This window comes from Drosophila mojavensis, unplaced genomic scaffold, assembly GCF_018153725.1.
Source record: "Drosophila mojavensis isolate 15081-1352.22 unplaced genomic scaffold, ASM1815372v1 contig_136, whole genome shotgun sequence".
NCBI classification, from domain to species: Eukaryota; Metazoa; Arthropoda; class Insecta; order Diptera; family Drosophilidae; genus Drosophila; species Drosophila mojavensis.
This window is the reverse complement of record NW_025318667.1, coordinates 17135709-17160083: the sequence shown is the minus strand read 5'-3', so window position 1 is coordinate 17160083 and position 24375 is coordinate 17135709. Positions and strand designations below refer to the sequence as shown.

Genomic DNA, 24375 nt, shown 5'->3' with positions numbered 1-24375 from the left:
GATGAAGAAACATTTGGTCATTCATATATTGACATTTTATTCTTATATTTACTTATATAATATTGATATAGAAGGAACATCTTTGAGGCCAAGCTTTTGGTCACTCATATATTGACTTATATAATATATTACTATTTTCTAAAGATTAAGTAATTTACATACTACTTGGCCGAGGTTTATAACTAACAGTTGGCTGTAATTTGCAAAATAAGAATATAAGTAAGAATATCTTTAAACTTAACTTGAGGCACTTGGATTATTCGTAGTTAAAGGTTTACATAATAGCTACAGCTTGAAGATTGAATATGCATTATGCCTTCGATGTTTCATTTCGATGAGTGTTCTGTGTTTGTTGTTGCCCTCACTCGGTTCCTTCTGTGTGTGCTTTTAGGTGGTGAATGCCTCATGCCAAAAACTGTGTTAATGATAATAGAACAATAACAACTGCAATTTACGGAAGGGCCAAGCCGGCGTTCAGTTGCTCTATCACTAAAGCTTGCGGAGCTTCTCAGGCACAACTAATGGGTTATCGCGGCGTATCTCGTTGGCGCCCATTTCACGATAGTCGAAGGTGCAATCATGGCGATCGCTATAGCGATGGACGGCACAAAAGGTGCCACCGCAACGGCAAGGGAATCCGCCGGTCAGACCAAGTTTCTTGCCACACTTGTCGCAGCCCTTCTTGCTCGGCTGCTCCTGAGCCTGTCCCTTGCCACTGTCAGCAGCTGATGGAGCAGCTGCCTGCTCTGACTCACCACCAGACGGCTGCTGATTGCCGCCCTCGGCCTGCTCATCCACTTGCTGGTGCTCATCTGGTAGATCTTCGACGCATATGGACAGAGGGCTCAGTGCAGTCCCGGTGCCTGGTGTCACATTTAACGGTGCCCTCGAATCCATGCTCTTTGACTTAAACGTCGAGATTGACTCAATTGCGCCCTCATTCGCATTGGCAAAATCGCGGATTTCTCCATTATCCATCTTAACCGGGTCTTCAGATTCGATCGTCAAAGCCTTCAGTATAAATTTTATTGAATTTTGCTGCCCAAGTCTACTACGACTTCCAAGTGTCTGAACAACCAGCAGATGAATGTGCATTAAAGCTACGCAAAGCCAAAAAATCAGTTAGTTATGGAACAACTGCTGCCAGCCCGGCCCCTAACAAACTATCGATTATCGAATTTACTACATATATGTACTTATTTCGAGTTAGATCAAATAACACTGGATTTTCAAATGTTTTCGTTCACTGCTCGACTACCCAAACGATTAATCAACACCAAAAATCCAAACATCTTTTATCATTAATCATACAAGCTAAATATGTCTGTATGTGTGTATGTATGTATGTATGTGGTCCCAATCACCTAATTGCTTGCATTGTTATTGCGCCCATTATCGCCAGCCTAGGCGTTGCCATTGATGACGTCCTGCATGTGGTGGCGATACCAATCGCCCACCGCGGTGCGCAGCACACAAACAAAGGCGCCGTAGCACCAGTCCAGCGCCGTTCTGGCCGAGCGACGAGCATGCGCATTGCAGCCATTGATGGCCGGCACGGTCTGCTCCAGATTCAGACGCCTCGGGCCGCCAAAGCTTTCGACAATGCGCATCGGATCGAAGCCGGTGCCATCGTGCCACAGCTGTAAGCGCGTCCAGAAGCAATAGACATAGCGATGCACATAGGGTACATTGCTATACTGCTGTCTGTCCAGGGCCAGGCGCTGATTCGGGCTGATCCGCTCGCTGCGGAAGCATTGATCTCGAGCACGCAGTATGGCCAGCGATTGGGCGGATCGGGCTGAAGGAGTGGGTGGTGGTGGCGGTGGCGGTGGCGGCAAAGCCAACGGCCCACAGTTAGCCAGTAGCGATAGCTGTAATTGTTCAATGGGCAATTGCAATTATCGTGTTATCGATAACATGACCGATGAGCGAACCGAATTCAAAAGAATTGCAAGCGCAATTTCAAAGTTAATTGCGCTTAAACAGGTTTTCTTTTAGCATACAACCTGAGCATTTAAATAAGTTAAGCTAAATTGTAAATTGCACATGAGCCACTTCTAATTGCGAGACTCAGATACGTACAGTCACAGTTAAAAGTCTTTGCACAACACGTAATTGTTCTTTGTTCAGTGATTGACGCAACAGTTTTTTTTTTTCTTTGCCATTCTTTGCGACGGTTTTTGTCCAAGTCTCACAATTTAGCGAGCTATTTCGATATTGGACATGAACTGCAAATTTGTCACAAAATTAAGAGAACTGTGAATGGAAATCTGATTTAAAATTTTGTACAATTTAATGAGAAAACAAATCTGAAATGTATATGTAAAGCTGAGCTGAGCTGAGTTTTGACTAGGTCTGCCCTGATGTACTTGTTGCAGCGCCTCAAGTAGCCTCCGGCTAGGCTTAATTGAGCTAATGACTCACCAGCAGCGGCATCAAGATCAGCATTCGCACGAATGTCATCTTGGGTCCACCTATAGAGCAGCACTGAGCGACATCTGGATAAGCGCTTATCAAGCTGAGCTGATCGTTGGAGCGGCAGACGCAGCGTTGATAGCCATAGCCATAGCCATTGCCATTGCCATTGCCACTCTGATTGTTATTGCTAGCCACAATCATGCCGCCCAACCACCCACCAGATGATCGACTGCAGCAGGAATGACGTCAGCAAATTGGCATTTGGCACGTTACGTACGTAGTTGAAGCCAGAGCCGTATCCAGTTGGGTAGGCAATCGAATTGGATTGGCAGTCACAGCTGCCGTTCGTCATCTGTTTTATGTTAACACATAAGTCGGGCATATAATAAGTATTCACAATCTTTCTCTATCTGTGTGTGTGGGTGTGTTTGTGTGTGTGTGTAGATAGATGATCACTTATGTAGATCATGTGCATATGGAACGCAGCGGCAACATTTTTGTAAGATTCCACACTTGTATTCGCTTGTAAACAATATTTGCGTTTCACTTCTCCTCTGGCCTCTTCTCTTTACATGTATATACCTATAAATATATATATTTTGTATTTGATATTTTTGGGTGATCTTGCAAATGGCGCAGAAGCTAAAAATCCATATCCAAATCGAAATCCCCTACACCCCCATCACATCGAATAGCAAATCAAATTGAATTCGATTCGACAGGCAACCGAAACGAGCGCATTAAAATTGATTGCGTTTAAGTATATTAAAATCTAATAGAACTTTAGAGCAAATCTCCAAGGCTGCTGGGCCCGGACTGCTTGCCTGCTCGCCTGCCTGCCTGCCATCTGGACGTGATCATCATGTGCTCCCCTCCCTCCCCTCTGTCAGCAATTATCGCTAACATTTTGCTGCAATGTTTTCTCGAAATGCCCGTGGCATTTAGCATTGCAAGATCAGTCAGTTACAAATGCGGAAATACTATATATGATATAATATATAATATCCACATATGTATCATAGGATCGATCATAATATTCATGCATATATTTATACTCTATATTTATATGAGATATATTAATATGTCATATATTATCTTAATTTCCCTAGAAGGGATCTGTTCAACTCCAACACATGTATATATATGTATTTATATGTATCTATTAATAAAGCGGATCCCAAAGTGAGTGTCTTTAAATGTATTTTTAGTAGATCAAAAACAAATATTTTTAGGACTTCTTCATTATATTGCACACGCAACATCCGCCTGGCTGGAAGTACTTACTTGGTTACCTGGTAACAGTTGATAAAAAAAAAAAAAAAAAAAAAAAAAAAAAATGGGAAGCTTTTGTATGCTTTGTGTCGCCTTGAAAATGGGAATTCTGGGTATAATGCTATTGTGGCAAGGTATGCAACAGGTAGATGACGACATCGCAGAGAATAAGGTATTTTTTTCTTAGGCAGCATGACGGGCTTGAGCACCACAAATGTTGGTAATTACATATTAAATGTGGTGGTTACGATAATGAATACGTAGTCTTTATCATGGATATGGCAAAGCTCCGTACTTCCCTTAAATTTAAATAGTAATGCATAGCTATATACACGCAGCTATTTGTCATTATCATGCACTGAAAAGTTGATTAAATACGTCTTTGTAGAGCACATTCCGGGAGCAGCCTGCGCGAAGCCCAAGCACAGCCCAAGAGCAGCCCAGGAGCAGCCCAAGCATACCCCAAGCACAGCCCATGAGCAGCCCAGGAGCAGCCCAAGCGCAGCCCAAGAACAGCCCAAGAGCAGCCCAAGCATAGCCCAAGAGCAGCCCAGGAGCAGCCCAAGAGCAGCCCAAGCATAGCCCAAGAGCAGCCCATAAGCAGCCCACGAGCAGCCCAAGCATAGCCCAAGAGCAGCCCAGGAGCAGCCCAAGCATACCCCAAGCGCAGCCCACGAGCAGCCCAGAAGCAGCCCAAGCGCAGCCCACGAGCAGCCCAGAAGCAGCCCAAGAGCAGCCCAGGAGCAGCTCAAGCGCAGCCCAGGAGCCGCCCAAGCGTACCCCAAGCGCAGCCCACGAGCAGCCCACGAGCAGCCCACGAGCAGCCCAAGAGCAGCCCAGGCATAGCCCAAGAGCAGCCCATGAGCAGCCCAAGAGCCGCCCAAGCGTACCCCAAGAGCAGCCCAAGCATAGCCCAGGAGCAGCCCAAGAGCCGCCCAAGCGTATCCCAAGAGCAGCCCAAGCATAGCCCAGGAGCAGCCCAAGCGTACCCCAAGAGCAGCCCACGAGCAGCCCAGAAGCAGCCCAAGCGCAGCCCACGAGCAGCCCAGAAGCAGCCCAAGAGCAGCCCAGGAGCCGCCCAAGCGTACCCCAAGCGCAGCCCACGAGCAGCCCACGAGCAGCCCACGAGCAGCCCAAGAGCAGCCCAGGCATAGCCCAAGAGCAGCCCAGGAGCAGCCCAAGAGCCGCCCAAGCGTACCCCAAGAGCAGCCCAAGCATAGCCCAGGAGCAGCCCAAGAGCCGCCCAAGCGTATCCCAAGAGCAGCCCAAGCATAGCCCAGGAGCAGCCCAAGCATAGCCCATGAGCAGCCCAGGAGCAGCCCAAGCGTACCCCAAGCATAGCCCAAGCGTACCCCAAGCGTACCCCAAGAGCAGCCCACGAGCAACCCAGAGCCGCCCAAGCGTACCCCAAGAGCAGCCCAAGCATAGCCCAAGCATAGCCCAAGCATAGCCCAAGCGCAGCCCAGGAGCAGCCCAAGCGCAGCCCAAGAACAGCCCAAGAGCAGTCGGAGATCAACCAAAATATAACCACAGTGCAGCCTGAGCGCAGTCCAAGCGAAGCCCAAGCACAACCTCAGCTCAGCCTAAATACAGCCAGAGGGCAGCCTATATAGAGACCGAGAGTCGCCCGAGAGCAGCCCAAGAGGAGCTCAGTGCCAGCCTGAGCGTTGCCTCAGTCGCTGCGTAAGCTGCGTGTGTAAAAGAAGCTTTCGGCGAGTGAAATAACGGCTCTTCCTGACTGCAGGTGCACGGTATTTACTAGTCGCACATAGCCGATTCGCGCTTTTCACTTGACTTGACTTATTTACAATATTTATTATTTGCAAGTCATATGTTCTAAGTGTATTTAAATGTAATGGAGCAACGAGAGAAAATAATATTTCTATCAGTTTACATGAGGCATAAGTACTTACACACACGCACACACATACAAACAGTGGTTGACTGTGTGTGAGCAGTGTCTGCGGCGGGTGGGGGGAGTAGGAGAGGCAGCTTGTGATATGTGGATGTCAACTCAACGCCAAATTTGCCGCCATCAACTGACGTCGCCGTCGGCGTCGTGACAAAGTCGCGCAAATATTTTAATTGCAATTTTTTTTGCGAGTGGCCGCCGTGTTGGTCGCATCGCATCGCATCGCATTTTCCTACCTTAAAATTATAAGTTAAATTAACAATTTTTAATTGACTCTGAAAATTAAAACAGCAACACGACGAGAGCTGCAGTCAAAATTTTGCGCCTTTTTTCAGCAAATTTTCATAGATATTTTGTGCAATAAATTGCAAAATATTATTTTAGATTTTATATACCCTAATAAAACAAGGGAATTAAACACTAAAATGGCTTTATGAACTGGCCTCAAAATAAGCTAAACATTGTTACAGGAAAGTCGAAATTCAGATGATTTATGAGGCAGCTAAGTGACAGTGGCCGAGGGATATGGCTAAGACAAGCAAATGTATGTGTGTATAAATAATCATATGTTTAAATTGGTATACAAATTTTGTATATTATTTTATATATACATATATAGTTTGTGTTTATTTACAAGCTTTAAATTTCAATTTAAATTAAAGTCCAAGCTGGCAAAAACTTCTCTGTTTTGGCAGTACAGCTCATAGTTAATACTATAGTCAAAGTTAAATACATTTGTTATAGTTTATCTTCTATCAATATATTTCCTATATAATATATGCTCGATCTTACAGGGTATCAAGTAGTTGAGCTAGTGCCTAATGCTTATTTAGAGTTATATATGCAAGTTGAATGTAATTTATATTTATTCCAACTATTTTCTATATAATTCCACTTATAGGGTATCTAGTAGTTGAGCTCAAAGAATAATGTTAGCTTAGTGTTATTTAAAGATATATGTAAATTGATTGCAATTTATATTTTGTCAATTAATTTGCCATATAATCGAACTTACAGGGTATCTGGCAGTTGGGTAATGCTGGCAAATCAAGGATTCTACTTTTTGTCTTGAGGCATTTACAGCAATTTGCTGCAGTCGTCCCACGCGGCGTATGAATGGTTAGATGTGTATGTGTGTGTGCGTGTGTGAGCATTGAGTCTATGTTTGTATTTGCTATGTATATGTATATAAATATTTATTTATATTTTTTTTAAGAATTCTTTTTTTTTTTTTTACATTTCAGCAGCGGAAGCAGCGCTGAGCACATGACACTGAGCAGAGGCTGCAAGTGGATGGCAAGTGGATGGCAAGTGGAGTGGACTGCTCAGTGCTGGGCGAGCTGGAGAGCGGAAGCGGAGCCTGGCCAGGAGCTGTTGCCGTTATTAGGGCGACAATTTTTGACATGGCTGCTGACATGGCGATGGCGATGGCAATGCCGATGCTGATCTCGATCTCGATCTCGATCTCGATGGCGTCAAATTTCCAATGGTCAACGGCGCGTAGCGCGGAACGCGTGAAAGCGCCAACAATTTGCACTTGTTGTTGTTTTCAGCATGGCAAGGCAAGGCAATGCAAGGCAAGGCAGAAACTGTGCCAGGCATTTGCCAGGTTTTTCAATTTGATTACATATTATTATAATATTATTATGCATACACATATTTCGGCCGTAGACTAGCAATTAATAATAGCAGCAGCAGCAGCAGCAGCGAGTCGTTCGCTTGATTTGCTTGGCATTTAATTCAATTTTATTAAATTAAAGTTGTTGTTGTTGCTGCTGTTATTGTTGTTGCTGGCACTAGTAGCCGGCAACGAAAATCTTGCGCATTGGCAACACATTCAGCCAATTGGCTGTCTACACTGCCGCCACCTGACCAACCTGATGACGTGAACGTCAGACATCATCTGCCTTGGGGCGGAGTGCTGGGGGTGGGGCTGCGGCAGGGGCTGCGGCTGGGCACAGCTGCAACGGAGCCGAAGCATGATGAGACGGTGTCAACATGGGCGTGTGTGTTGTTAGTCAATTGTCATGCTGTTCTCGATCACAAAATCTAAAAACAATTTCCCATTATTTGCCAAAACATTCCGAATTTTGGGTCTTTTCACTTGATTACCCATTGCAAATGCAGATGCATCCCATGTAGACCTATTTCTATATTTTATACATACAATTATTCTCCTAGTCTGTGAGAGACTGTTAATATATACATATATGTATACATATATATATATATATATATACATATATAGTTTTAGCCAAGTTTTACTCAATGCTAGGTAGCTCTGCTCCAACTGATGCGTTCCAAGCTTACACAGATCTCAGCTCTCTTTAGTTTCTGCCGAGCATCTCTCTTGCCTTCTACAAAATTATGGCTTCTTGAACAATTCGCTTTACGTAGTAGCGGAAGCATTCGAGTCTAGACAGCAGCTGTGTTTCATATGTAGCAATGAGTGTTTCCTTGATGTCAGTTCCGGTAAAGGCAATTATATTCAACCTTCTTCTGCTCCGCCAATCCATTCCATGAGGACAGCTCCAGCTGCTGTCTCATTCAAGGCAACTCTCAAGGCAACTTTAGCTGTCAGCAAGTGGGTAAAAGTTTCTCATGCTCTAAACTCAGACTCTCAACCCTAGATAGCTGCCTAACAGCTTCAGTTGATATGTCAGGTGCTGCAGTAGGTATTTAGTATCAGGCTCTAGTAATCTGTGCCGTGTAGCTATTCGATTCGATAGAGCCCTATCAGTATAATAGAATCATAATCATAATAATCTAATAATAACTAATAATATAATGCCACCTAGAGTGTTACTTGATCAAAGTCTAAAAGCCTTGTGAGCTGAATTTGATTGCCTTGCAATGCTTCACAATCTTTATTTATAATAACTGACGCTTAGGCGCTATGATTCCTGACTTCCTTGGCTTCGTTGGGACAGTCGAAGGTCACCTCCACGCCATTGGGCAGCCAGGTTCTGCTCCAGATCTCCACATCGCACACCTTCGTCTCGTTATTCGTATCGATCAGCTCCACCTTATATCTGTTCAATGTGCCAGTAACGACCTGGGTACTAGCCGATAGAATCCTTGAAACACTATAGGTAAAAAGAAAAACAAAAGTTTGTTTTTTTTAGGGAACTCAAGCACATTTGGTTGATAGAGGCTTACCGATAGTAGGGTCCACTGCCAGCTGCCAGCTTAGTGAGCGAGCTCTCCAAATTCGCCCTCGATTGCTCCAGGTCGTCGCCGGTTAGCTCGCGCGGTGCACCAAATCCCTGGGGATTGCCGCTGACCAGCGCAACAGCCGCACAGACCAACAAAATCTTTGCCACAAACATTTCTCGCTTCAAATGTCAAAGCCAGACTGAGCGCGAGAACCGAGAACTGCAATCGATTTATAGAGCAACGGTCATCGGCATCAGTTGGTGTCTTATCAGCGATTCACCTATGAAACTTAATGAGCGCTTGACCCTAATTTCTTGAAACTACATTATATTATCGTATATATTATATAATAATACATATATAATACAATATATAAATAAAGTGCGTATAGCTAGGAAGATTCCAATTGGCAAAGATGCCCTGATTGTCTGATTGTTACAGATATGGTTTGAATCCTAATGTCGCGAGGGGGGTGAGTGAGGCGTGCCACCCGGCCCAAGTTTTTCAGAGTCGGCAATCTGTTTAAAATGAATTGAAGGAGCAACAGCAGCTTTGTTGACTCTATTTGATTTTATTTAATTCTGTAATATGCCATCAGTGCATTCGGAAATTGGAATATTGATAAGCCCAATAACGTATATTCATTTATTTATAAGATCTTCACGCCGTTGTCAAAGATGAACAGAAGAAAAGTCGGCAATTTATCACCTATCATTATCGATGGCCTCACTACGCGCCGGAGTTGATTTAGTTATCCTCTGGCCTGAGGATATTCCATCGATCAGTTGATCTTCTGGAATCGTATTATGTTCTCGCCTGTGTAGGTCGGTTTTATCAAGCCAAACTTAATTTATAACTGCATGTCAAACATGAATAAACATTAGTTCATTAGAGATGAGAATTTATATAAAATGAAGAGCAATTCAACATTGAATACTGGCAGCTTGGACTTGAGCATGCATATAGGGTATTTACTGCATTCATATTTTCATATTGTCTTAGAAATGTTATTTACTTTGATGATAAATCATTTAGTAAATTTATAGACATTTAGCAACATTATAGACATTTCTCAATCTAAACACAATTCTAAAGGTCGAATAGATTCAACAACCAAATCACAGCTTGGACTACCATTTAAATTTCCCAGTCGCTTCGGTTAAGACATCTCGAACTGATCCGTATGAGTGCAAGTCAATCCACTAATCATAATCAATTATTTGGCTTTTGATCACTTATACATGTAGTTGGTTGCTACTCAATCCAAGTCCTGAAGTCCATGATCAATGCTTTGCGAACACAGAGACGAAAAAACGAAGCGAGTTTATTAAAAACCCAATTTCCAATCCTTATTTTGCATATATGTTGAGTTTCCTAACCCACGGAAGTTCGTTGAGGCACTTAAAAAACACCTCATTGCCCTTGCGCAGCCACGATCTGATAGAGACCTTAACCTCATCTGATTTAGTAGATCTTAACTTCGTCTGGTTGTTGCGTGCTCTCTTTAGAGAACTCAAATCATATTGAAGCGATGTCTGCTCAGCGAGGCACTCCTCCAATCTCCGATTGATAAATACATATGTACCTCTAATTTAGCTCCGCTTAGCTCGTCAGATGTTCCTGGGAATTGTTCCTGGGCATTGCCGTTATTAAAATCTTTATCACAAACATATCCCAATTGAAATATCAAACTGAATAAGAAAGAGCACAGCAAATTGCAATCGACTTATATGGCATCTTTCAATGTCTTATCGAAGTTTCATTTACGAGATTCCTTCTTTTTTCCTTTATATACATATATTATAATATTATACTATAATATATAAAAATATGAAAGATCTGTCTAATGGGCATAATGCCAATATAATATATCATCGTCAGCTGTTTGTGTTTCGATTACTTACAGTCGATTATCGATAAAAGAGAAAAAGAAAACAATCCACTTAAATGAAAATCCATTTACTTGCATCAATTTTTAATCTTTCTTTATTTTGGATAACTGGCGCTTAGGGGTTATGCTTCCTAACCAAGGGTTCCTCGTTGGGGCACTCAAAGGTCACCTCAATGCCATTGGGCAGCCATGTCCTGCTCCAGATTTTGACGTCACACACCTTCGTCTGGCCGTTGCTGTCGATCAGCTCCACAGTGTACCTATCCAAGGAGCCAGCAACCACCTGGTGGCTTGCCGATAGAATCTTCGAAATGCTATGGGGAAGCCAAGCAAAACAAGGGAATCGTTAGAGAGCTCAGAGCACGTTGAAGCGATGGCTGCCTACCGGTAGTTGGGTCCTTCGCCAGCTGCCAGCTTCGTGAGAGATTCCTGCAGCGTCCGCTTCGATTGCTCCAAGTCAGCTCCGCTTAGTTGGCGAGGTGCGCCAAGTGTTTGGGGATTGCCGCTGACCAGCGCAACAGCTGCACAGATCAATAAAATCTTTGCCACAAACATTTTTGGTTACTTTGAATGCCGGTTCCAGACTGAGTATGAGTACGGCGAGCTGGAATCGTTTTATATGGCGTCAGTCGGTGTCTTATCAATGCTCCCAAAATAATTTAGGTCGCACTTGACCCACTTGTACCAAATATTAATCTCTTCTATAGTGACATTTAAATATATACATATATATATATAAATATTAATAGGAAGTCGGGCACTACCGACTGCATATTGCTCAGTCAAGATCCAAAGACAATAGATCAGTTCCACAGTTCTACAGTTCTACAAACTCTATTTATATAAAATATATAATATTTCCACATTTCCACACCCCAGTAGAAATGTATATATGAATTTTGGTCAATCCTATGAAGAAGTTTAGAGTAATGTAGTTGGAATTAAGGAGCTGCATTTTCAATGAGGAAAATAATTGAAGGGTAAATGCAACGCCCCCTAAGAGCTTCCATATATCCACTATATATTTTATATCATATTTTCGGATTGCACAAAACCAATATACTCTTTCACTTCATGAGCGAGTATAACAAAGCGCATTAATCTGACGATTATGTTTCTCTTTGTTTCATGGGGAATTCTAGTTGGACAATTCTAATTAATGGCATTCTATAATTCTATGCATATATATTTATTTATTTCTTTTAATTAAGCACTTAAGCTAAGCTCAATTCTAACATTATGTGTACATAATTAGATTATATTGAGCTAATCGTAAAGGTCGCTGGCTTCAGATGGGCTTTTACCCTAAACTCGTTGAGAATGTAAAATCAAAGCATAATGGTTTTATGAAAATATATGTAACAGGCTGAAGGAGGCGTGGCAGATACAGTATGTATATTTTTGATCAGGATCAGTAGCTGAGTTGGTCTAATACCGTTACCAGATTTCCTGTGTTTGTCCATGGAAAAAATACAAAAATCTTACCATTTTTGTTTGCTGGGGATTTCTTAGTCGAACAGGCTCGACTAGAGAGCTCTTAATTGTTTTGATTTGAAAAAGCAATTATGGTTTATTGCTTATTGTGCTTATATAATATTCAAAGGCCACACAGGAAGCTTTTGATTAAAATATTGATGTACCTAAAGTTCAACATTTAAATATATATAATAATATATACTAAAATCTTTATTCTTAAAGAATATCAATTTTTTAATCTCAACGAAATCATTTTTTATAATAATGGAATAGGAATATTTATTGCTAAATTTATAAATATAATTAAAGTCCAAAATAAATAAAGATGTAAATAATCATGCTAATAAGAGACATTCATCATGGATCAATGTGCATCCTTTCAAGCCGTTGGAGTCGTAGACCTCATAAATTGTTCAGCTGGAAGACGCAGTGGCTTCCTCCTCTGGCTGTCATGTCCAATATACGGGGTAATTGCACAGAGATCAGTCGACGGAGACGATTAATTACGGATCGCATCAAAGTACGGGCACGAGTGTGCAGGCACAACAAACATCTGAACAAGAATGTCAAATGATTTAAGCTTGTCGAATATGTATTTTGCATATCTCTCTATCTCGCTCTCTCTCCCTCTTTCGCACTCCCCCCCACTCCAATCGCCCATTCATTTTTGGCGCTCCTCCAGCAAACTGTCAGAGGTGCACAAATCTATGCCCCTATGCCACGGGCACAGCCACAGCCATTCAACTGGCGGCGCATCTGAGACATTCGACCGTTTGGGGGTCCGGGCTCTGCTCGCTTTTGCTGGGAGCCCGTGGCTTATTCATCAATCCATCCAGCCATAGACATCTGCAGCCGTTGCTGTCAGCTAGAACTTGTCGCCCCGTTCTTTCATTATATATATATGTGTACATTTATATTATTATTTTTTTTTTCACCAGATTTTTGCGCTTAACACTTGTAATCCGTTTCACCTCTTGAGTGTGACGGCGCCAATGGCGATGCCCCCAATAGCGGGCGGGCTGGGGGTGGTGGCGCAATGACTTGGTCGTGGGCGTTGGCGTCGTTCCACTTCTGCTTCAAAGGTGCTTTTCGTTCTCTCTATCTCTATATCACTATCTTTCGCTGCCCTCTTATACATTTCTCCCCTCTCCTTTGGCCACTCTCACTCATTATCTCTTCTCAATCATGCTCTATTTCTTCCCATAACTATCTCTCTCGCTCTTGCTCTTTATCTCTTTCACAGTCTCTGATACTCTTTTTCTGTCTCCCTGTCACTCTTTCTTTAGCACTTTGCCTCACTATTTGCCTCTCTCTCTCTCTCTCTCCCAGTTTTAATTTTTCTTTTTTCCTGTCTCTCTCTATCTCTCTATTTCCCCCTCTCTATCTCTCACTCGTTACTCTTTACCTATCTATTCCCGTTCATTCTATCTCAGTTTCTCTCTCGCTTTATGTCTGTATCTCTCACTCCCTCATTCTCTCTCTATCTCAGTTAGGCTTACTTTCTCTGTATAGCTTTCCTTTCCCCTCCTTCCTTTCTGTTTCCTCCCACTCTCTCTCGCTCTCTTTCTCATTCTCTCTCTCTCTCTCTCTCTCTATCTCTCTCTCTCTATCTCTCTCTCTCTCTATCTATCTATCTCTCAAACTTTCGCCCCTTCTCCAAGTCTCCTTCACTTTGCTCTATCTTTCTCCTCTTCTTTCCAATAATGCTCACTCTCTCACGCTCTCTCTCTCACTCTTTTTTATTTCTTCTCTGTCCCTCCTTCTCCTCTGTAGCTAATTCCCTTTGCTCAATTCCAAATTGCTTTACACTTGATCAGTTTTAGTAGTAACATCGAGTCTATCAAGTCATCTTCATCATCCACATCATCATCGTCATTATGATCAACACAAACATTATCCACTGTTTATCATAATGAGCTGCGGCTGCTTGGTTGGCTCGTCTCTGACCCGACTCGGCACTCGCCTCGTGCCGCAAGCCGAAATGCCAAACGAAATTATTCGATTTTCGGACTTTCGGATTTTTGCGCGAAACATTTTCCGACTTTTCACATAAAAATCATGTAAGGCTGGAAAACGGCGACAGTTTGCGAACGGCAGCCGTGAAACTCGTGGCAAGTGGCACAAAAGCGAAAAACTTTATCGAGTGTTGGATCTAAAAACAAAATCAGAATTCAATAAAAAATAATACAAATTGAAATTGCAAAATTTGTAAATTTGAAAATTTGAAAATTTGAAATTTTCACAATTGGAAATTTGAAATCAAGCGAATTGAGAATTCCGATTCAGATTGAGAGCAAAGCGAAGCGTTTGGACTTTTGGCAACGTTTTTTCATTTTTGTTTGGTGGCCTTTCGTGAGATTGTGGTTGAACGTATTTGAAGCAGGTGTTGAAGTGTTTGACGATCGACGATTGACAATGATTTGCCCGAAACGCACGTCGGAGCTGCTGGATCTGCATCTGGCGCCGTTCAAGGACAAGGACCCCGCCTGGGAGGTGGGCGTCTCAAAGATCGCCGGCCGTGGCGTGATGGCCACACGCAATCTGAAGCGCGGCGAGATCATCTTCCAGGATAGCCCGCTCCTGATCGGCCTGGCTGCCCACGAGGAGGACACGCTGAACGCGTGCAGCGTCTGCTTCAAGATGCTGCCCGACACGCGCTTCATGTGCCGCCAGGGCTGCGGCCTGCCCGTCTGCAGTCTGTGCGCCAAAAAGAAGCAGCACAAAACCGATTGCGATATGTTCAAAGCGTGGGGCTCCAACGAGCCGGACGTGGCCAATTCAGTGATCATACGGCTGCTGTGCGTGGCGCGCGCCATCAATTTGAGCAAAGATCAGCGCGATCTGATCTACTGCCTGCAGGCGAATCTGGACAACAATCATCGCACCGAGGTGCGCAATGCGGCCAAGTGCTTCAAGAACTTCCCGACGGACAAGAAGATCGTGGAGATCATGAACCGCACCGTGGCCGTGCTAAGGACGAACGGCTTCGACAAGACAACAGATCGCACCACCGACAACCAGGAGTTCAACTATCGCGCCCTCTATCCGCTGTTCGCTGTCATGAATCACGATTGCATTCCCAACTCGTATTACACCTTCGAGGAGAAGACCAACAATATGATCGTGCGTGCCGCTGTCGACATTGCCGAGGGCGAGGAGATAACCACCACCTATACGAAACTCTTCACGGGCAACATAGCGCGACATCTGTTCCTCAAGATGAAGAAGGGCTTCACGTGCAAGTGTCCACGTTGCTTGGACCCAACGGTAAGTGGAAACTGGAATCGGGGATTGGGGATCGTAAGTGTGGAAATATATACATGATGCTGACTAGCAGATCGAGAGTTGAGGAAAGTCTTTATTAGAAGCTGTGTAGAGATGCTTGGGATTATATTAAATGATTATGCTGACTGATTGTACAGACTGATTGACCAATTGACTGATCGTCGGTTTAATTGATTGGCTCAATGACTGATGGGTTGACTGATGGACTGACTGATCGTTTGACTAATAACTGATAAATCGATTGGTTGAATGACTGACTGATCGATTGACTGATGGACTGACGGTTTACTTAACTGGTTGACTGACTGATTAATTGACTGATCCCGATTGACTTCCCGACTGACTGATTGACCGATATAAGAGTGGCTCGATCGACCGACTAATTGACTGACTGCTGGCTGATCTTTTACTACTATTTTTACAACGAAAGCGAAATTTGTACTTTAAAAAAATTAAAGCCTTTACATTCCAATGTGAATAGATCTTAGATATTAGATCTTAGAAATTGTGAGCATCTGCGTTTCTGAGCTCTGAATCATTCAATGCATATAGATTACGTTTGTCATCGACAGTTATTATAAAGATATTTAAAAATTTCATAAATGACAACAAACATATAAAAGAAACTTAATCCCTTAATGATCGAAAAAACCAGCTCACTTTTGATTATGTTTTTCGTTGAAAGGAACTAAAAGTCTTTAAGCCTTTTAAAAAAATCGTAAACTAATTTTTCCCCAAAATATTATTCAAAGAATTCTTAATTTCAATCACATCAACTGAATAAAACGAATCAATTGAAAAATTCATTGAGAATTACCTGAATTTTCCAGACAATTTTCTTTTCTTTAATTTTCCACTAATTCATGGGCTTTTTAGTTGAATGGAAATTGCAGCTGCAATTTGCGTTCGGCTGGTGATTCGACTTGATTGAGTGGCTAACGATTTGCAATTCCAACCCGAAATACACAACGTCGACCAGGCACAATTTACAGTCGAAGGTGTTGACTGATCGAGCAGCTGTATAAACTACTTGTTCACCCACATGAGAGTACACACGGCACACACACGCACACACACATGTATATAGACAGCTACACGTGCGAGTGTTTGTCTTTTTACTCTTACCCAAATAATGCAAATATCTATTGTATTAAAAGACTATTAATAATCATATTCATATTGGATTCTATTTAAATGTTTCACATTTGATATTTACATCGAAACATTGAGTTAGAGTTAGTTAAAGATACAGGGTATCCAACACATATATATCTATATATGTATATGATCACAGCTGCACTCAGTGTATTTGATTTTTGAATTGATGATGTTTTTGCATTTATTCGAAAATTCTCTAAATTCTGGGCGCGTGTCGTGTCTTGCTCTTGTGCAAAAACATTGCTATAAAAACTAAAAAATTGCAATAACATGAGCTAGATTTTATATTTGATATGGAATATAATAAAAAAAATATATATATAAATATTTTTCAAAATGTGACCATTATATTTAAAATAATGATTCTATAAATTAAAAATATATATATATATATATATATATATATATATATATATATATATATATAAATTTGATCACTTTATTCTGCAAAATTTATTTGCTTCTTTTCTTGTCTTAAATAATAATGAAATAATAAAAGCCATATTTTTTATTATTATTTTATTATGATTCACTAAGCTAAGGAACTAAGGAGCTGAAGAGCTAAGCTAAAAGTCTTCCAATTACCAAAGATGTCGATAATATAAAACATATCAGGATAACTCAAAATATACTAGACCAACGCATTTCTTATTACACAGATTTCTAAAATAAAAGATATATCATAAAAATGGAAAGAGACAAAAACCAAAATCTTAACAGAACTAACAACAGAATTTCATTCCGAGAATACCAGATAATAATACTTGTGAGACATACAATGGTAAACAGAAAGTGTTTGACAAAAAAAAAAAACTGATAAATAACAGATTAATTATATATCAGAAAAGGTATTCGAATAAACTAGACTCTTCTATTTAATACATATTTCTCTGATGCTGTTTTAGATAGCATCGGAATTATTCAAAATATTGGAACAACTCAACCCAATAAACTCTCTATCTTTAAGTATGTAAATTTATCAATTACTTTTCACATATCAGCTAGCTCGAATCTTCCGATATCTATTGGCTAGGTAACCATATATATGTATATATAGACATATATTTATATATATAAATCAAGTCGTTCTTTTCGCTTGCCTGTAAGAAGTTCCGGCAATCGAGAGTGGTACGTGTAAACAGGCGGTGTCAGGCGATCATCGGAAGGGCGTGTCGCGTGGAATGATCTATGTATGTACTAATAGAAAAGTCCAAGGAGAATGCAAATATTGTTGATATGTTTCGCATTTCGCTTTTCGCTTTTTCGCCTTTTCCGCTTCAATTCTGTTTTTTCTTTGGCCGTCCGAAGCAAACAATGAGAAATTTACATTAAGGATTTCCTGTGCCCATCCACATCCATCCGAAAGCAATTAAACACACACACTTTTGCAGGCAGCCAGCGCCATTCTGGATGTGCACTTGTTGTTGTTGTTGTTTTTAATTTTTATTTGTATTTGAATTTTGTTTTTGTTTTTGTTGACTGGGCCATAAATTTGATCAGCTTCCAGGCGCAACAAGTGGCAAGCAGCAAAACGCGCCACGCAATGCAAACAATGCCAGCAAACAAGCAACAGAATATACGAATGAAAATATAAGTCAGTGTGCATGATTTGTGTGGGTATGCCCGACGGGCCGGATGCTCCCAAAGAATGTTGAATGAGCTGAATGAAATAGCAGCTGATTTATATATGATATATATATTCTATTTGTGTAAACTTGTTCAATCATGATCATCTTGATACTAACTTTGAATTTACATTATATTAGAGCCAATTGCCAATTAGGTTCAGCTGCATAGACTCTAGCTTATGCCTACATATATTTCTATTTTGCAAAAAAGTGAACCTCATTGGGACTTCCAGCTACGGTATGATATTTGTCAGAAATCAAGTTAGAAAAGACACCTACCAACACCCCTACAGGGTAGCAACACTTTCGTCATCTCTTTAGGCCTATACCAACACCCCTACAGGGTGGCAGCAATCGCCTTTCTTTTTTCTTCAAGTGCAAAAATGCAGGAGAATTTATCAGAGAGTATATTCTACCTTAATGAAAGGGGCAGCACTACATTGAACATTTCCAAGGCATCCCAGCTCGAAAGAGATGTGCCTGGAAAAAAGTTCCATGCCGTAGTATCGCATGAGAGGTGTCTTCTCTCTTTTAAACATTATCCTGGCAATAGAGTCGGTGTGCTATACTCTTATTCGCTAGCCTCACAATCTAATTGAATGAATCCATCTATGCTAGGTAGAGCTCAAGCTGTTAGACTAGCACCAGCTAAGCCTTGCAGCTCGACTGACGCTTCGCTCACTTTTCAGAGTCAGCATCAGTTCAAGTTTGACTCTTGCAGAAATAAGTTCAGATATTGGTAGTCAAGCTGAGCTAACCTGAGCTACCCTCTGCACTCTGCCTATGCGACTCTGCAAATTGACCCAAAGAATAAACATGAAATATAGTAAGACCTGTAGCAAACCCAGTCTAAAAAGCAAAATGCCCTCGCTTCCGCCTACTTTCCATAAATATAGGGTATAGGAAAAACAAAATAAAAATAACAACAATATGAACACCAGCGAGAACACCATCAACAACAACAAAAACATCATTGATAATAATAATAATAATAATAATAATAATAATAATAATAGCAAGAGCAGCACGAAATTCGATGTGTTTATTTTTAACAGCAAAAGCAATTCAATTAAATCACAAATAAATATGTAAATTCCAAAAAGCTTTTAATTTGCATGAATATTTGAGGCGTTTCGCATGCCTTCACACATCTATTTGTATCTGTATATCTATAGATCTATAGATCTACAGATCTACATCCATATAGATTGGCGATTGTTTTTCCCCAGCGTATCTGAAACGTCTGTGCGTATATCCGCATCCGTTGGCAAATGATTTTGAATTTGGTTTTGGTTTTGGTTTTGACTTTGATTTCGAATTTGAATTTGATTTTGATTTCTCGCTGATCTACTGCATACACAAATACATGCCAAGAATTCAATCCCTCCCTCCCCTCCCCCCTCGAATTTCGCTCGGCTGTCCGGACGGTGGTTGTCGCGCATTTTATGACTTTTAAATTTTTTATTGGCATATCTCATGAGCAGCTATACATATGTATATCCACACAATATATGTTAACTGTATACACATATATGTATATATATATATGCTAGATTCGTATAGATTTTCTTGGCCACGGCCATAGAGCCCATACATATCGCTAGTCATGAAATCAACTATAGACTTTGTCGCTCTCGCTCTCGCTCTGGCTGCCTGGCTGTCCCGCCAGACTCACTTACAATTGGATGAGCAATTATAACAGCAATTTAATGCCTTTGAGCAGCTCATCAACGGCCCGAAATAGTTGCTAAAGTCTTTCGCCCTGACGCTTAAGCACCCATCAGCTGTCTCCACGGGCAAATGAAACGGGCGCCACAGCCTCTGAGATGGCCCGGATCTGTCTTGGGGGCGTCGCTGGGCGGCAGCCACTCAAGTTCATTTGGTTCACTGAACTTTTTTGGTGTTTGTTTCTTTTTTTTTTTTAGGGAGCGCACTCGTTGTAGCTACAACAATATCATCCATCTAAAACTTATATATAGGGCTTCTCAGAGATTTGTTACCAAAAATCGAAAAAATATTTGAAAAACCTTTGCAATTTTTACTAAATATTTTACGAAAATTTCAAATATGAATGCTGAATTTTCGTTACAAATTTTTGGGTATTTCAGATCATTTTTGATTTATATACATATTGTATAATACTCTTTAAATTTAAAACTGCTTTCTAAATGTATTAGAACAGCTGTAAACAATATATATAAATGTAATAAAATTACAAGAAATTCCTTTTTGCAACTTATTATTTTCTAGTTATATGGATCTCTTACAATCGTAATCATTTTAAATTGTGCTATGATTACAATTATATAAGAATACCATATAATCGTAATCATAGTACAATTAATTACAATTCATTATATAGATTATATAGTATACTTTTTATTAGCAATTTTTTTCAAAAACTAAATACAATTTCTATATAAATTGAATCAAGAATGGATTGAGAAATATTGGAAAATGTTCAGTGGAAACTTTTCAAATATAAAAAGTTCTTCTAAATGTCTGCATAAATGAAATCATTTAGAAAAACTTTGTATAATTATGTATAATGAAGACATAAATTAAATCACTTAAAACAACTTGGTATAATGATATACATATAATGAATAATGAATACACAAATGAAATCATTGAGAAGAACTTTTAATTTTTGAAAATGTATCTATGGGAATTTAAAATGCTGAAAATTATAGATGAATAATATTTATAATATATTAGAATATTACAAATCATCAAATCTAGCTGCTAAATATTATCAATATCAGATCAGATCTAGCTGATCAATATAATTGGCAGGTATATATTGTATAACTGGACATATTTATAGTATAATTTATATATTTATGAATATATACACATGTATAACTGGACATACTTATTGTATTTTTTAAGTTCATAAATCTTTAATTTATGAATTCTATAATATTTATGTAGAAATTTGCATTAGTAATCCCACATGTTTAATATTAGCTATTATATGATATATATTTTTGATCTCTAGATATTCAACTGGGAATTCTTTATGGGTTATTTGAAGTCCATGGACATGTATACACTAGATTATCTGTATATACTATTAGATGTATGTCTCAGTTGTTCATATTATCAACTATCAGTTGTTCGATATTATCCATAGAAATATGTATATACAAGAGCCTTGGGGTTTGATCTCAATGCATATGATAAGTATCCCTACTTTTTCCATACTTAAAGTCTATAATTCTTAGACTCAAGTGATTAAGTGACTCAAAAGGATTACTATTTAAAGAGTTAGCCGAACATTTTGTAAATCGACTATTTTACGAAACGTTCTTGATCTGCACATTAAACGTATTTGTATAACTGACCATACTTTCTGGTTCCATACAAATGATCTAAGCTGATTATGATATATAACGAATTTATCATAGCTACCATAACCTATTGGATGTCAGCTATAAGATTATATCTATGCAATTATATTTGATATTACTTCTTGAGTTCCTTGAAATCTAGAAGATATATGTATATATAGGCTGAATATGACTAATACCAATTCGGGTTGATTGCATTCCATATATGACCTAGACTGAACTAACTAACTAATTTGCAATAAACTGTTAGCAAATCCCTACCTTGCTCCATATCTATAGAACTGATCTGATGATAGCTCTTCGGTTCTTTGGTAGTCCATAATTCAATGGGACTTATTCCGTAATTTATTACTGTCGTACTTTTTGCTGAAATTTATGGTTGGCTAATTAGCGCAAATATTCGGAGACCTCGAACTGAACAAATTGGATTTGCAGAACGGAACGATGACGTGGCTAACCTTGGCGCAAGGAGCACGATCAGACTAAAGATCTGTGATGATCGCGTACGGACGGATCTTTGTCAATCTGGCGACGATCTCTTCCATACCAAATCTGTTATTAAGCATCATGTTTTTTATGTGTCACAATATTTACGATCTGCATACAGACGTGCATATACTCACACACACACACACACACACACACACATAGAAAGAGATGTGTGTGATGTGATGTATCTAGTCGAATACAGATATATACATATATAAATATATACATATATAGAGAGAGATATATCTGCCTATATCTGTTGCGTATTTTTAGCACATCTGCTGAAAAGGAATGCCAAATATTTGCGTATATGAATAACTGAGATAATGCTTGAACTGATCTGCATTTCTTTCATTTTCTTTGTGTTGTCTCTTTGATCTGATTTGCAGGAGAAGGGCTCGTTCATATCGGGACTCTACTGTCGCGATACCAACTGCAGCGGACTGGTGGTGCCGGAGATCACCGGGCTGCCGCATCCCAATTGGAATTGTCTGGTGTGCAAGCAAAAGTCGACGCATGCGCAGATGATGAAGTCGCAGGACTTCGCCAGTGGCGCCATTAATGCCAAGGTCAATTCGAATTCGCTGCGCACCCTGGTTCACTATCTGAACGAGAAGAGCGACAGCTTCATACCGAGCAGCAACTATGTGGTGATCGATGCCAAGCTGTCGGTGTTGGCGCGCCTGGCGCAGGGGCGCGAGGACTGCAACGAGGAGCTGGTGTCGAGCACGCGCCTGCGCTACTGTCGCGACATCACACAGATCATGGACAAGCTCGGCCTGGGCGATTCGGTGCTGCGCACCCAGCTGGAGCAGCAGCTGCACAAGGAGGAGGAGCGACGCGCCAAGAAGCAGAAGGAGCTGGCCGAAAAGCAGCGCCAGCTGGCCGAGCTGGAGCAGAAGGCGGCCGAGGCGGACAAGCTGCTAGCCACGCTAGCCGTGGCCGACGAGTCCGCTGCAGGCGCAGGAGGCGGGGCAGCGGCACCACCGCCAGCTCCTGCTGCTGAGCAGGCCTAGGGAGGAAGAGAGGGAACCCAATGCGTTGACGTTCGTTTATCGTCTATTCTATATATATACTACTCTATATATATATATATATATATGTTTTTTTCTCATATTGTATCGTATCGTATCGCATCGAACATAAATCTATTTGTATTTATTTATTTATAATCATTTAAAAAATATATATATATGTATATGCATATATGTACTTACAATGGAAGCACTTTTTTTTTCATTTTCTTTTTTGTTGTTTGCTCTAAAGATCAGAGGTCTGAAACGATCTCGAAATAAATGACGCATCGCTTAAATGCCAAAAGCACATTTTCCGAGGCTTTAGGATCGATTTAACAAAACGCTTTCTAATCCCAATGTCAGCAAATGTTTTTTATTATATTATTCTTTTCTTTTCTTTTTTTTTTTTGTGATAAAACATTTGTTTCAGTTTTTTTTATGGCCTAAGCGAATTACAAACGGGAGATTGGGGTATGCTGGTTTTGGTAAAATGTATGTAACGGTCAAAAAAAGGGAATATATATGCAGTCGAGTCTCGATAATTTGTACCCCGATAAATCGAAAATCGCGATAAATCGAACAGAAATCTATCGCCTTAAAAAATCGTTCTCAATAATTCTCGATAATTTGAATTTCTGTGAAAATCGAAAAATAAATAAAATATCCCCTTGCCATTTCGAATTGTCGGGAATCGACCCTATATGCCAAATACATGAAATCGTCGATGTATATTCATGCATATCAGATAAACGATAATCTCTATCGATCAAAATCGATAATTAAATCTAGTCTTTAAAATATAACTTGCATACCTTAATTGCTACAGATTTCAGATTTACATTTATCCTATATTACATGCTAAGATCTAATAATTTTCGGATTTTGAATACCACTTTCCTTCCTTGGGTAAAAAATGTAAATGCATTCCTTGATCTTTCCTTTTCAGGGTATCTTCCAGTCAGGCACACCCTATTCACGCACTCTGACTTAGTTCCTTTGTTATTTTTACAGCAGAATATATTAGCTATACTATTATATGCCAAATATAGTTGAACATTTATATCTTTTACAGACAATAAATCAAGCAGGTGTAAACATAATTTGGCTTCGCCTTTGAGCGGACTTTATGCAGTTGGCTTTTGTTATGGATTGGACTGCACTGAGTTTACGCTGGCTTTTGCGCAAATCACATTTTCCATTTGATTGTTTGCTCTTTTTATTTACATTTGAAGATTTTCATTTGATTTGTTAGCATTTGTTTTATTTGCCATAAAAAGTTGCAGAGGCCGTTAAAGTTTTGGGGGCCGCATCTATTTTGGTT

At 40.3% G+C, this 24375-nt stretch overlaps 6 protein-coding genes across 6 annotated transcripts; 2 read left to right on the top strand and 4 right to left on the bottom strand.

The window, feature by feature from the left end:
• Window positions 1-2: 2 nt before the first annotated feature.
• Window positions 3-1384, bottom strand: LOC6584054 (zinc finger A20 and AN1 domain-containing stress-associated protein 2). Its single transcript, XM_002009678.4, has one exon. The coding sequence runs from the start codon at window positions 1093-1095 to the stop codon at window positions 490-492; it is 606 nt and encodes a 201-aa protein (XP_002009714.2). The 5' UTR covers window positions 1096-1384; the 3' UTR covers window positions 3-489.
• Window positions 1284-2764, bottom strand: LOC6584053. The gene is made up of 2 exons (XM_002009677.4): window positions 2425-2764; window positions 1284-1871 (listed from the first exon to the last, which is right to left on the bottom strand). Exons 1-2 carry the CDS (start codon window positions 2617-2619, stop codon window positions 1404-1406), a joined length of 663 nt encoding a protein of 220 aa, XP_002009713.3. The 5' UTR covers window positions 2620-2764; the 3' UTR covers window positions 1284-1403.
• A 1118-nt stretch (window positions 2765-3882) lies between these two features.
• Window positions 3883-4844, top strand: LOC6584052 (alpha carbonic anhydrase 8-like). Its single transcript, XM_044008341.1, has 2 exons — window positions 3883-3910; window positions 4372-4844. Exons 1-2 carry the CDS (start codon window positions 3883-3885, stop codon window positions 4842-4844), a joined length of 501 nt encoding a protein of 166 aa, XP_043864276.1.
• A 3592-nt stretch (window positions 4845-8436) lies between these two features.
• On the bottom strand, window positions 8437-8969 carry LOC6584051 (sarcocystatin-A). Its single transcript, XM_002009675.4, has 2 exons — window positions 8762-8969; window positions 8437-8688 (listed from the first exon to the last, which is right to left on the bottom strand). Exons 1-2 carry the CDS (start codon window positions 8929-8931, stop codon window positions 8490-8492), a joined length of 369 nt encoding a protein of 122 aa, XP_002009711.1. The 5' UTR covers window positions 8932-8969; the 3' UTR covers window positions 8437-8489.
• Window positions 8970-10701: 1732 nt separating this feature from the next.
• LOC6584050 (sarcocystatin-A) lies at window positions 10702-11253 on the bottom strand. Its single transcript, XM_002009674.4, has 2 exons — window positions 11035-11253; window positions 10702-10963 (listed from the first exon to the last, which is right to left on the bottom strand). The coding sequence occupies exons 1-2, from the start codon at window positions 11202-11204 to the stop codon at window positions 10765-10767; spliced, it is 369 nt and encodes a 122-aa protein (XP_002009710.1). The 5' UTR covers window positions 11205-11253; the 3' UTR covers window positions 10702-10764.
• Window positions 11254-14192: 2939 nt separating this feature from the next.
• LOC6584049 (SET domain-containing protein SmydA-8) lies at window positions 14193-23257 on the top strand. The gene is made up of 2 exons (XM_002009673.4): window positions 14193-15392; window positions 22428-23257. The coding sequence occupies exons 1-2, from the start codon at window positions 14541-14543 to the stop codon at window positions 23052-23054; spliced, it is 1479 nt and encodes a 492-aa protein (XP_002009709.1). The 5' UTR covers window positions 14193-14540; the 3' UTR covers window positions 23055-23257.
• The last annotated feature ends 1118 nt before the right edge of the window (window positions 23258-24375 follow it).

Bases quoted from the DNA above. Each gene is read 5' to 3' on its own strand.
- LOC6584050 (XM_002009674.4), bottom strand. From the start codon at position 11,204: ATGTTTGTGGCAAAGATTTTATTGATCTGTGCAGCTGTTGCGCTGGTC. The intron at 10,964-11,034 runs GTAGGCAGCCAT...GCTTCCCCATAG, and splicing joins GGCGAAGGACCCAACTACCG to CATTTCGAAGATTCTATCGG.
- LOC6584051 (XM_002009675.4), bottom strand. From the start codon at position 8,931: ATGTTTGTGGCAAAGATTTTGTTGGTCTGTGCGGCTGTTGCGCTGGTC. The intron at 8,689-8,761 runs GTAAGCCTCTAT...TTTTACCTATAG, and splicing joins GGCAGTGGACCCTACTATCG to TGTTTCAAGGATTCTATCGG.
- LOC6584054 (XM_002009678.4), bottom strand. From the start codon at position 1,095: ATGCACATTCATCTGCTGGTTGTTCAGACACTTGGAAGTCGTAGTAGA.
- LOC6584053 (XM_002009677.4), bottom strand. From the start codon at position 2,619: ATGATTGTGGCTAGCAATAACAATCAGAGTGGCAATGGCAATGGCAAT. The intron at 1,872-2,424 runs GTGAGTCATTAG...GAACAATTACAG, and splicing joins TGATCTTGATGCCGCTGCTG to CTATCGCTACTGGCTAACTG.
- LOC6584052 (XM_044008341.1), top strand. From the start codon at position 3,883: ATGACGGGCTTGAGCACCACAAATGTTG. The intron at 3,911-4,371 runs GTAATTACATAT...GCCCACGAGCAG, and splicing joins CTTGAGCACCACAAATGTTG to CCCAGAAGCAGCCCAAGCGC.
- LOC6584049 (XM_002009673.4), top strand. From the start codon at position 14,541: ATGATTTGCCCGAAACGCACGTCGGAGCTGCTGGATCTGCATCTGGCG. The intron at 15,393-22,427 runs GTAAGTGGAAAC...TCTGATTTGCAG, and splicing joins CACGTTGCTTGGACCCAACG to GAGAAGGGCTCGTTCATATC.